Below are 13847 nucleotides of genomic sequence, written 5' to 3' on the forward strand. Positions count from 1 at the left end.
CTGAAAACGGGGTTGTTTTAAACGAAGGAAATGTATAAAACAGCGACGATGATTTTCCTACTTGGACAGTGTGGTCGAGGTTGTTGATGATTCTGATGACCCTACCGGAATTCGGTTTGTTTCCACCGCCGCCCCCAGGAGGCGGCAGATCTCCGTCGACCAGCGACTGCTTTCTGCTCATCGGCGGTTTGCTCCAGCCGGAGTTCGGGGGCGGCGGGCCATACCATATTCCGTTCTTTTTGCCGCCGTAACTGGCATTCTGAAACAAAAGAACACAATTTTGGCTTCGAATTTCTAACAAATTTAGATTATATTCAACAGCTCATAAAATTATTGTATGTGCCGTGATAAAAGGTATACATTATATAGAAAAAAATTAAATCAACAAAGTCAGCTAACGTCTTAAGTCAATCTTAATACAGAATAATTTAAATACACTGACAGGCAAAAATTTCCACCCAATAAATTTTTATTTATTTTCTCGATAAAAGAAATTCTGCCCTTAATTTTCCCCACAGTTTTTACCAATAAATATTTGTTTATCTATGTTTTAAATTTGGCATATCAATTAAGCACACTTAATCTTTAAACCAAAACAAGGATAAAGGATTTTTCAATGTTTAATTTTTTGCGGAATTTAAAATGTTTGTTCACTCTCATTTGAATTCTGAAGCAATAAACTGTTTCCCTACGAAACTCCGAAACGCCGTTAGAAGTTTTCGAATAACTGGGTCTACCAAAGAAGGTTCAGGCCGTCCTAGGGTAACAGAACAACAGGAAGACGTTTTTTGACTTTGAGAATTTTGTGAAACCGGCACCTTACTCTTGTTCAAGCAATTCATCAGCTCCGGGAAGTTCGAGGTGTCCAAATTTCTGAACGCACTGCTCGAAGAAAATTAAAACAGTATGGATTGATGACTTTTCGCCCCCCCCTCTTCGTAAGAGGACCAGAATTGACCAGAACACACATAGTTGCACGGCTCGCATTTGCTCGAGAACAGCCATTGGTCTTTGGACGATTGGCCTGTTGTACATTTTACAGATGAGTGTAGATTTGCTCTACGATCTCCAGATGGGCGTGAAAGAGTGTAGAGAAGGCAAAATGAAAGGTACGAAGCCTACAATTTTTCCCAGAGCCAACCTTTATAATGTAGCTCAGTGATGGTGTGGTCGGGAATTTCAATGGAGAGTAGCACAGAGTTGGTTGTCGTTCGTGGAGGGCCTTTGACGGCTACTCGCTAAGTGGATGAAAGTTTGGAACATCATGCGTGGCCTACCCTCGAAATCAGCGACAATCCTATTCTAATGAACGATAATGCCCGTCCACATGTCGTTCGCATAATACAAACCTACCTTCAACAGCATTAGCCTGGCCAGCCCGTTCTCCAGACTTGAACTCCATCAAACATTTATGGGATAACCTCAAAAGACGAATAAGAGCACGTCCATCACTTCCTGATATACTCCACGACCTTGAAAGGACTATTCGTGAAGAATGGGCTATCCTCCAGGAAAGAGACATTTCCAAACTAGTAGAAAATACGCCGAGACGTCTTAGAGACGTAATTAAGGCAACAGGAGGAAATACGCGATGAATCTTCCAACGCAGACAAAAGCGATGTTTGAAATTTCAAATCCAACACTTCTAAATCCTCGTGCTGGATTTAGTTAATATTCACAAGTAAAAAGTAATTAAGTAAAAAATTAGTTAATAATCAAAAGTAAAAAATCCAGTGGTGTAAAGATCACAACGGAACAGGAGATTTTTCATTTCCATTTCTGTACTTTTTCATATTGAACCGACATTCATCACTTAACTGGGACTGGGTCCGTCTATTCAAACCAGCGATAATAAACGGACCCAGTCTTTTTGTCAACCTTTTCAGATTAAATTGCTTTATAAGAATTGACACTTATACCAGAAAAAATGAATTTTTTATAAAAGTAATTATTCCAGTAGTAATTCTTTATAAAAAAGTAATTACTTGTGAAACTTTTATATCAAACGCAAGCTGAAATATGTTTATGTACGTTATAGATATTTTTATTAGAATCTTGATTAAAGGAAGCGAGATATATTCTTCTAGATTAGCTCAACAAGCCGTAGTTCAACAATTTCCATTAACGTTCGAAGCAGGCGACTTGACACAACTTATTTGTTAACTCAGTTTAACCAAGTACGAAAATTAGGCCAAGTTAATTTATTGTTTTTCAAAAGGCGCCAAATTTAGAAATTAACATTTAATTATTGATTATTATAGAAAATAACTGATGTTTTTTCCATCGGACACTTTTGTAACCATGTTTGTCTTTAACAATGTTTATTTACATAAATTCTAATTTTATATTAATAAAGACATTATTATTAAATGAAATTGTCGGAAGAAAAAGTTAAGACTACTTTCATTGATGTCAAAACAGCGGTTTCTTTGAGGAATAAATTATTTTTAAATAAAATTGAAATTTGAATTTTATGAAAAACTTTTTGAAAGGGTCAGGACCACTGTGTTGTCACATTTAAATGTAATCAGTTACAAAACAAGCCAAGATTCCGTCAAATTTTAATTAAAAATCTTCAAATTATGTCCATTGATGAAAAGAAATATATTTATGCAAAAATGCTATATCGGTACAAAATATTAATATATCCACATGCAATATAAAAATAAGCTAGTGATGTGGAGCTTTCTTCAGTTATTTTATATATAATCCTTTCGCTTTTGTTTACTTTAGTTAAAAATTCTTTTTTGTTTGTCTTCTTTGACAAACAAAAAGAAAGAAAAAACTGTTGAATACATTTCACATTATCAAATGCTTGGTGAATAGTTTAGTTAAACTAGATGTATAAATAAAAATAAAAGGTAAAACAATAATAATAATTTTTTTCATCAGACAATAAAAACAGCATGGCACCGACATAAATTAATAGAAATGATGGAGGTAGGGTGAGTATGTCGATTCACTTATTAGAAAAGATGGTTTTACTTACAAAGAGCGATCTTTTCCAATAAACCGACATAAATTTGTCAAAACATTGTATAAATAATAATAGTATCTGTAAGCCAAAAAATCAGTTATAAAATTTGACCAATAAAAACTAGGACAACACAGATTGTGAGGGTGTTGTCTGATGGACCATATTTGGTCGTTACTAGTGGACGTTCAGGTAAACTGAATATGGCGAAATACCGAAACACGTTTGATTTACTCGGCGATGATAGGCAGATCAAAGTGATCTGTAACGACCAAATTAAAGGTTTATTACAGAACAGACCACATCAGAAATCTCACAAAATAATTAACAATGAATATTATTAAAAAAGAATAAATCTACTTATTCTGATTGTATATGTAGGATGTATTGTATCCTTAAAAAATATGATATATAGGGGCACTCTCAACACTACACACAAGAATGGCACAATTACGCAGAAAACAAACACTTTGAGCTCTGAAGATGATCTCAATAAAGATCGAAACGTTGGCACGGTAAAGAAAATGTTTTTCTAAAACCTACGTCTCACCAGACCGCATCTCACGATCTCCGAATATTTATATACAATATACATTCACGCCAATAAATACATTCACTCAGAGACACAAAACTATCAGTAATCTATACAATATAACAACCCTGTTTACTCCAAATATTGGAACAGGAGATCCAGATACTTGCTGCCTTGCTCAAAAACGATTCTCATATCGGGTGGCATTCCTACACGATCTCTATATGGAACCAATGAATTGCACTAATCAACTAGATGGGAAACATCGAACAACCTTTCTCTACTTGCCAAACTTGCATACACCTGGGGCTTGCTCTAAAATTAAGTGTCCGTAACTTGGATAGAAGTTTTCATTTTGGTTTATTATTTAAAAATTAACAAACCTTTTCCCTATTGTTGTTTTAACAGTTTATCCTTTTAGAAATATTAAAACTATTGAAAATGAAAACTCCTCAACCATTGGCACTTTATGTTCCGCTGTTTAATGCAAATAATGATGATTCTCTATTATTTATTTAGGCTAATCAAACTGTCGTGGGAATAAATACAATTCGGGTTGCTTTATATGTAAAAAATCCCTTTTCGTTAATCATAAAAATGTAGAACTTCTAAACCGATAATATAAAAATTCAAATCTGAGTGCACTACTCTCTACAATTGGAGTATTAAATAAATTTTAATGAAACATTTGAATTATCTATCATCTTCAACAGTTCACCAACATTTTTAATGTTATTCCGAATATCGTATAAAAGATAAAATAATAGATTAGATATTCATATCTTATATATAATGCATTCATATGTAATAAAAAAGGTTGAACAAAATAACAAACGGAATTTTATAAACAATTGTAATATATATAGGTAATCAATAAAATTAACAAATTTTAATATCGCGTTAGGGAGTGGAAACTAATACTGTATGTTCGTCGAGGATGAATAAATTAAAATTCTAGCAGTTTAAAGAATTTAAATACTGTAGTGAAAAAATTGATGAACTGTCAGCTTATTTGCCAAAATTAAAATTTTAAAAAAAGTCAGATGCTTGTAAGCTTGGATTATGTATTGTTTAATTTGACTCGTATTACGGCGGTAAAATTATCCAAAAATGTACAGGTGAAGGGGAAAAGGGTCGTGTAGGCTTTATCGCTAAGAAGGCATGCGAGCTAGGCCAAGGTTTTGCTCTTTCGGATTCCGTGTGGAAACTCGCATTTACATCGTTTAAAAAGAAAAACGAAGGATAGGGTGAGAAAAAAAGCTTCGAGCCCATGGGATTCATCGCAAGATATAAATTTCCTCCCAGCCTTTTTCATGCAGTTTTTACCATTCGATTTTCGTGTTCAAACGCTCTTGAAACGCAAAATTTAAATATTCATCGACCCCTTGGCAAGACGAAGGCTGCGAAATAAACCCTAATGGCTCATCAAAATTAATGCAGTTATGACAATGACCTATATACATATGATACTACTGTAAGAAACGGCGTACAATAGAAACTTTTCTTTTTTGTAGGTTGCGTTGAAAACACCAAATCTTTTATTCTCTTAAAATTACACATTTTTATAAATGACTATTCCTAAAATCTTTTTATTTAAATAATTAAAGAAATGTTTGCCTGATGAACCATCAGGCTGATCAAATCACGTATTTCTTAGAGCAAACCAAGTTTACATTTACAAATTTAATAAGATGCACCATAGTGTTCGCTAGTGAAGAAAAAAGCGTGGAGAGAGAGAGAGAGAGAGAGAGAGAGAGAGAGCGAGAGGAGAGAGAGAGAGAGATAGAGTGAATGAGAGAGAGAGAGATTTGTTAATTAACGCATTTCCACGTCCGGTTATATCCCACCTTCACGACAGCACAGTCTTGCGGGTTTAGCGGTTTTCGCCCCGTGAAACAAAGTAATCACTTGGCAATGAGTAATGGAAAACTTCACATTATAAAACGTGTACAAATAATGATTAGGGATGGTAATAAAAATTATTTTACATAAGCGATAAATTAAAAATTTTCAAAAATTAAAAATTTAGAGAGCAATAAAATTATATTATTTTGTCAGCAAGTCAGCAAACTTTAGACTGAAAGTTGGTTTAAAGTTGTGACTTTCATACTTAACTAATTCAAAAGGAAATGTTTAGCAATAATAAAGGTCAAAATTTTGCCAAATAGCAATTAAATTGTTACTTATGTTCTCAATACGACTTAAAACTTTTGAGATGGCATGATTTATTAGAGCGTGTGAAAGAATTGGTTTCACAGATATCGTAATCTATACGTAGAAGGAAGACAGTAAAATAATATTAACAACAATGACTGTTATCCATAACAATATTGCAGCAAATCTCTAAGGCAGGTGACAAATACGGAGAGGCATCGTCTACGACGTAAAGGGTAACAGTCCATATAAATCCTGTCAGCCGCTTCAGCACTTTTTCACGAATTAATATGGGACCGGATTAGTACGAAGGGCTGATCGTTTAGAAGCGGTTGATGCTTCATTTCATTGAGGATACCAACTGGGCTTTGAATTCATAAGATCAACATTCATACTACCAAATACCTGTCTTCCTTCTTTCAAGCCATCTCTAACAAGTTAAAACATTGAAAATTGACCAAAAATCGTGACACCAGTGCCTTTGAGGTGGCGTTGGTCGCATTTTACGTAGAATTTAATTTCCTACAAGTTTATTTAGAAATATTAACACTGAAAAAACGTTTAAAAAAGTATTGTTTTTAATCGAAAAAAGTGGTTATTATATCAAAAAATCATTTCTCGGCAACGAATAAAGATAAAAACGTGAGGTTGGTTTCATTCTACTCAAAATTTAATGTTCGAACAGGTTTTTTTCGATACGTATACGACATGAAGACATTTGGGAGTAATTATTTTAAAACAAGCTAAAAAACACTGTTTTTAGAGTTTTTCTCATAGAAGGCTTCATTTGAGGACGTATGTTTATAGGAACTTTTTTATTTAGCATGAAATTTCCTATAAATTTTCAAAATATCTTGTTTTGTTTGGGACCTGTATCAATATAAAGAATGTATTTAGAGAGAGAGAAAAAGAGAGAGAAAGGGAGAGAGAGAGAGAGAGAGAGAGAGAGAGAGAGAGAGAGAGAGAGAGAGAGCATAAACATTTAAGATTTAAGGATTGTAGGAATACTACGCTACAAAAACATACATTGAGGTTAAATACATTGAAACAAACATATAAACAAATTCACCAAAACCCACAAATAATTTTCTCTCTTCTTTCTTGCATTCCTGGCGCGCAGTAGCAAGTTGCAGTGTGTCATTATACTACCCCCTAACCTTGCAACCCTTGCGCCAAAATCAAAGGAAAATCGACAATGTTTATCAATAGGGGATAGAATAAATAAATATAATACGCATGGGCTTTCTGGAGGGTCTTTAAAAAATATAAGTTACAAGAAAAATGTAAGAAACTGAGAGACTGTTTCTAAAAACTTCTAAACATGATCATAACAATGGATTATATCAGGTTTTAAAATCAAAATTTAGAATTTTAATTATCATATAAATTTAATTGAATATCTAACTTATCTATATTGAAAGATTTTTTGCTGATTTTTTTTCTAAAGATCAGTTAATGATATATAACAGATCGATTGATTAAATAGTAATTTAAAATAATATATATGCAACAGCAATTAATTAATGTTCGGAAATAAATCTAATTGGTTCATGTTTTTAAATTCTCAATTTAAAAAATTTAAAAACAAACACCTTAAACAACATAATAATCTTGAGTTAACTGAATCAATAATAGTACATTTTTGTAGGAACATCAAACTTTAAATATGGACAATATTTTTTTCTACCTACATCACGGTTAAGTATTTTATACGTTATAAAGCATTTATTAATAATTTAAAACTATTCAAAATAATACGCAAATGCTATTATGTGAAACAAAATAAATCTCATAGATGGGCAGTAATTGAACTTGTTCTACCTAAAGTAAGGTAAAGTATTTTAAATTTGATAAAACGTTTATTACTTAATAAAAAATATTAAATCCAAAACAATAGTCATGATTCAAACGATACTTTTTACAGCAATAAGCAAACTTGGCATACTAGAAATGAGTAAACATATTCTAATTAAAGAACCGTAAAGTATTTTTAATTATATTTTATTAGTCTAATTAATTAAATTATTAGTCTACACTTAAATAGGATTATCATAGGCAAAATTTTACAGAGGAAAAACAAAAACTTTAGATATACGCAATAAATGAGATTTTTCTAGATTGAGAACGTAAAAGTACTTTGCATGTTAGAAAGCTTTTTTAATTATATGTTTGTACCATACCGCCACGTTTACAAAAATTTTGAATATTAAAAGCTGGACGACGTAAGGTGTAGTTTGGAGTAATATTTCATAAAGAAAAATTAATATACCTGATATTGCATAATAGATAGTTATAAATTTTTATTTTTCATTGTTTAAAGCTTGACGTGTATTTATTAATTTAAATAATAATTTAAAAAAAATGAGAAGTGCCCAGTAGTTTTACTAAATCGAACGACGTTGCAAAATGGACAATATGCTCGTTCTTGGGCGATGTTATTTTAAATCCTTTTATGAAAAATATAAATTTAATTTTGTATGAACCTTTAACTTACCAGTTCGTAGTAGGGAGTGCTAAGGATGACGAAAGATTCATAATAAACCATATCCGATTTTTGCACACTCTAGAAAAAAGTTCAGTGTCTCAAAAAAACGCTTATTGTGTTTCTAGTCGTCGTGCCAGTTTGTGAAATAGATTAAAAAATGTGTAAATTTTAGCACACGTCACTTACCGAGTCGAAGACTGGTAAGGATATGGGTATGAACGAGGGCTCCTCCATGACTGGAGGGTTGTTCTCTTGGAGGCAAGGGCGATCGCTTCCCACCCGCCAAGGTCATCTTATTCGCCCCCTCTCCTCACCCTCTTTAATATTCATCTCGTGGGGGTTAACGATGTATTTTTTCCCAGTTATGGCACGTAAACGCCAACACAACCGCTCGCAACGGGCATTGATCTGGCGAAGGACGTATTGTCGGGCATAACAGGCCACCTATTCCTTTTACCCTGACCAGTCAGAACAAGAGGACGTCAGTTGGCACCAACTGATATCCGAGACTTCAAAATTTTAATAGTCAAATATTGATTCTTTGTTACAGAATGCTACTTTGTCCTGTGTCAGGATACGGATTCTTCGGATGACACCAAACCGGTACTTATCTCTTCTCAAGAAGCGCCCGAGTTAGTCAATCTTTTCACATTTCATTGTTGTCAATTGTCAATTAATATCTGCTTTATTCAGGTCTTGGTTTCAAGAGGCTTGGTCAAATCAGGGCATTTTGGACCTTGTCCTGAAAGTACACATCTCACAAGCTTCCAGTCGTCTCATTTTCACATTTTAAGGTTAAAGCTTTTAATCAAGCTTGGGGTACTTCTTCGTCGTAGAAACAGGATTGCCTTTTTTTTTCTTTCTTTCTTTTTTTTTGGTCCAAAATGTGGACTATTTCTAGTATCAATTTGATCTCGTGTTCCAGTTACTGGTACTCAGAGATCCTTAGGGATTTTCAATGAAGGAAATAAGTTCAATTGGCAATTTTCTCGAGAACTTGGCGATAGTTGATTCTTTCAACATTCATCCTTCCTTCATCGGTGTATAGATGGATTCACTGTGGAGGTCGAAAAAGAGAGTGGACAAGTAGAATAATGTTTAAAAAAATTATACTCCAATCCTCGGTTTAAAATAGAAAATTTAACGAGAATCCTCAATAAACATGGCCTTCATCAAATTAAAATCTAATTATAAAAGTAATTTTTTGCTTGCCTTTCTATCCTATCCTTTTCTCAATGATTCATTACGCGTATATGACCAAGGCTCGAGCGAATTGGCTCGCACACCTTCTGAGGCCATAGGGGTCGTCCTATTAGATGGGGATACCCCTCGTGTTGAGGGTATTCTGGTCGTGAGAGGATATTGACAAGCAATTCGTTTATTTTTATTTCTACATTCAATTATAACCGTCCAGTTTCTTTTATATTGTTGGTCATAACTGCCTTGACTTATTTCTAACCATCTCGCCTAGAATAAGTTGTAGCATTTGCGATGTAGTTGCTTGAAAGAGAATGTGTGCTTACATAAAGTCGTTGTCTTATTATGTGAAAAGTTGATCTGTACTAATCCAATTCAGCAATTGAAAAATTTTCTCTAGGAAGAGTACGAATGATAATGAATCACCTCGTCTAAGAACTTAAAAAAAGGTCCATTATTCAAAATAGCTAACCTAGCTTTCATATTTTGTCAATAAATTTTAGAGTTAACATCTTGGTATTGTATAACTTTTACTAGAAATTAGAAGGTGTGGAAGAGAATCAGGCAGTCAAATGCTTTCCGATAGCAGATGAATAAAATATATATTTTGATTTATAACAACAAAGGCTCTCCCCTCCATGCTGGAGGAAGGAAAGCGAGAACGGATAGTTCATTCTAGCCTAGGCATTGCAAGAAAAACAATAAGAAAAAAATCTAGCTGAAAACCAGCCAAATCAGATTTGTATCCACTTTGATTATTATTAATACAAATTATTTCGGTTGTGTGGCCCATTTTCATTTATGGTTTTTTGTTTGGTATTTTCAATGTTTGTTATCAAGGTTGATTATTTTAATTTTGCCCTTCAGGCCCATTCTTCCCATAGTATCTAATTATTCTTATATTGTTAGTTTGTAAGCAAAGGTTCATGTTTTGTTGTTTTATATTTTTTATATAACGTTTTTGATTCATAAGGAAATACATTCTTGTTTTAAAAGAAACAAAATAGAGGTGTCCCTCTGCAATTGTATTCGTATTTTATTTCAAATCAAAATTCCTTTGATTTTGAGGCAGATCACCGGCCTCAAGGGGGTTAATCAAACCTTTAAAGACGGAATATACTCATTCCTTAAAGGACCCACCAATAGATTTGATATTCTGAAGACTTTTCTATTTAGTTAAATTTGGAAGAAAATCCAGTCAGTTCTGTTGGTTGATGGTTATATAATATTGAGGAGAGTTTTAACTATAGGGGTTTATGGGTGATACGGTTTAAAGGTTTATATTGAAAAATGATCAAAATTGTCGATATTTTTTTACTGTACATTGCTGATTAAAAGCTCAGTTATTCAATTGATTTTATCTTCTTAACTAATTGCGGGCATATTGGTAGTAAGGGGATGCCATGAGAGGCCAGTTACCCAACGCACCTTTTCAATTTAAAAGTTTTCTATCCTAGCTTTTATGTCTTGTGGTGAATAAAACGTTTGCTCACTTAAAGAAGTAGGTCGGAAGAGGTGGTAGGCTGAAGAAGTAAGGTCAGGATTGGGGGTGGGTGTGGTAGAAACTCAATTACATTCATTTCGTAAATTTTTTTTCCCTTTGCATGACGGGAAATATGCGGGCGTTGGCTTGTTGAACCAAAACTCTGTTCCAATTCAATAAAGCGGTTTATTAACACACCCAGACCTCGTAAAGACTTTGCAATCGTTCCAAATAGGACTCGGAAACGTCAGAACGCCCTTGGCGAACGAAATATTAAATTATCAAAAAATTAAAAGCCTCGAACTTCTATCCAACAATAACATTTATTTTGATGGACCAACTAGCATGTTTCCGGACTTACTACAAGTTGAGCTTCTTTTTATGTCAATAATTTGTATGGTATGTATGCTCTTTCTATCTTATTTGCCTTCCTGTCTGTTCGATGCATTTTACAACCCATTCTATGCCATTTTTGTATAATCCTTTGAATATTTTTCTCAGGAATTTTCTATTTGTGCTTGCAGATGTTAGTTCGGTTTTTCTTCCTATTTTTTTATATAGATCGGTTATTTTTTACGTATCTTTCTTGATGTATGTGATAGTGTTCTATTGTGTATTTTTGAAGTTTTGTTTTGCTTTTGTGTGTGTCTTTTGTTTACTAGTGTATCGATTGTCTGTCTTGTTCTAGTTGGTTAGTTGTATTTTGTTTACAGTCTCCCTTCAGTACTTTAAAGCTACCATTTTATATCGTGATGTCAGTTGCCAAGTTTGTCCGGTTTTTATAATTAGGTCAAGAATCGACTACAATCCATCGGTATACCCTTTTACATATTGTTTGAGAACGTAGTGTAAAATGTCTGACGTCTTCTTATATATAAAATTTGAAAATTTGTAATCTTCGACCTGTGATATCATGTTTGACAGTAGTGCTGTTAACATAGTATGTATTACGCTTTCTGTCAACTCCACTCGACGGCCTGATAAGCTTTTCTGATTTTATATTTCACTGAAATTTCAATATGGACACAGACTACATAATAGCCAGGCACAAGGTATTGAAAAACACTTCCTCCGAACCCTCCGTTATTGTACGATGGATCCATATGTGCTTTTTCCTTCCTTCTTTTATTTGGCGAAATAATAATAACGATTAAGGACACAGCTTCAACGTCGAAGTTCATGTTTGCAACTGATTCCGTTGACAAAACCCTCAAAAACCACTCCGTACAAACTATATTTACAAATTATCAAAAAATATACCAAGGATAACGGTAGTATCGCGCTAAAGATCTTGATCACTACCCTATTTTTCCTTTTTTCCTTCGGCCTTGTGGAAACAAAGACATAAACTCATGGCTCATACCGGTGGCACGCGACGTTCAAAACGAAGACGAGGCCGAGCTCTCAGGCTACACTCAATTTCTAGGAAAAGATTCGACCTAATAACTAATAAACGGCGGATCTCTAGGGAAGGGTGTGTATATGCCTGCTAAATCCTTTGCTGTATTCGAGATACAGCAGAATTAGAGATACTAGAAAGTCCACACGCCGTTGTTCACTATTTGACTACATAGAGTAGCTTTTCTGCTAAGGTGCTTACAAAAACTTCAATATTATTTGGTTGTAGAATACTTTGATAGAAGCACCAACAACCTGCCATGTTGCCAAACAGCCCTTTTCAGCGTATAAGAAGGGCAAATCCGAAAAATATAACCAAACGTTCCAAACTTTCAATCTCTGGCCATTATTTATAAGAGCAGAATCATTAATTTTAATTTCATTTAAATAGACATTAAAATTCCACGATGGGCTTTGATTCAGATTGTCTTAAATGTCTTGTATGTGGATTTATTCTATTCTTTATGAAACAAAGTCACCTTTAGGATACTTGACTCCATTTTTCTAAAAAAAAGACAATCACTTGCTGAAACTAAAGTACCCGCCAGTAAAGATTTCTTAACTTTTGAAGAAGTTTTTATTAATTTTTATTTATTCAGCTTGTACTTATACATTTTAACCATAGTGTATAGGTTCTCATCAGCCCAGAATTCAAACCCTGAGTAATCTTTTTGTTAACATTCGGTACTCCAGGGTTGATAAGCCTCCTCTATCGCAAATCCCGTAAAAAGATGTATTTTACCATAGATTGTATGGCCCTTTTTTTTTATTAATTTCAATTTATTAATATTGACAGATTTTATAAAAAGAAGCACAGTGCAACTCTTTGACTGTATAACATAAACCCAAAATAGACGAGCAAAGTCGTATTGTAGTATTATATAAAACAGAACAGCGAATTTACAGGTATTAGAATGGGCTAAGCCAAGGTTCAACGTTATCTTTTTACAATACCAATGTAACGAGGCCAGGCGGACCAAAACGATCGGAAACGAACTAGCAATTATTCTTTATGAAAATGTGTTTGCGTCAATACAAGCAATAAAGTTGGGTATGTCGACTACCCAAGTGAGTAGAACCATCAAGTACAAAAACTGTGTTATTAGTAGTTAGTGATACTAAGATTTATATTTGTATTTTTTTATTTTTTTATTCTACGTTTAAACAATTGATCGCCTTCTTTTGTGTACAGTTAAGTGTATTTTTCGTTCTGGCAAACCGCAGGGGGGTCACTGAGTTAATTGCTTATCCCAGCCCTTTCACACGCATTATTTACATCAATCACGCTACTGATTTTATACATTCAGCAAGGCCAGTTCACACATGTAAAACAATGTGATATTTAAAATATCAACGAATAACCAACCTTGTTGAAATGAAAACGACAAGAACGGCACGGAGTAAAAAGTCTGTACGCTTGTTTTTTGATTTATTTATTTCAGAAACGCCACGACACGGGTCACGGTAACGGAACGCCGTGAAAGGCTTCTAATTCTTTTTCTGGAAAAAAAAACCTAGTAAAAGTTGGCTGACATTGTCACGTAAAAAACAAATTAAAATAGAAACAAATCGAATAACTAACATCCTTCATGGTAAATAAACGAAGAAAAATTATCCATATTTC

At 33.7% G+C, this 13847-nt stretch overlaps 1 protein-coding gene across 4 annotated transcripts in view; it reads right to left on the reverse strand.

Moving 5' to 3' along the window:
- LOC106662565 (echinoderm microtubule-associated protein-like CG42247) overlaps positions 1–13847 on the reverse strand; it is a 69404-nt gene that overhangs the window by 9090 nt on the left and 46467 nt on the right. For all 4 annotated transcript variants that reach the window (XM_014386751.2, XM_024224891.1, XM_024224892.1 and 1 more), the window contains one exon: positions 62–259. In XM_014386751.2, coding sequence (XP_014242237.2) covers positions 62–259 — 198 coding nt within the window. The remainder of the gene's footprint in view (positions 1–61; positions 260–13847) is intronic.

Source organism: Cimex lectularius, unplaced genomic scaffold (genome assembly GCF_000648675.2).
Source record: "Cimex lectularius strain Harlan isolate CLEC.00 unplaced genomic scaffold, Clec_2.1 scaffold43, whole genome shotgun sequence".
Taxonomy (NCBI): Eukaryota; Metazoa; Arthropoda; class Insecta; order Hemiptera; family Cimicidae; genus Cimex; species Cimex lectularius.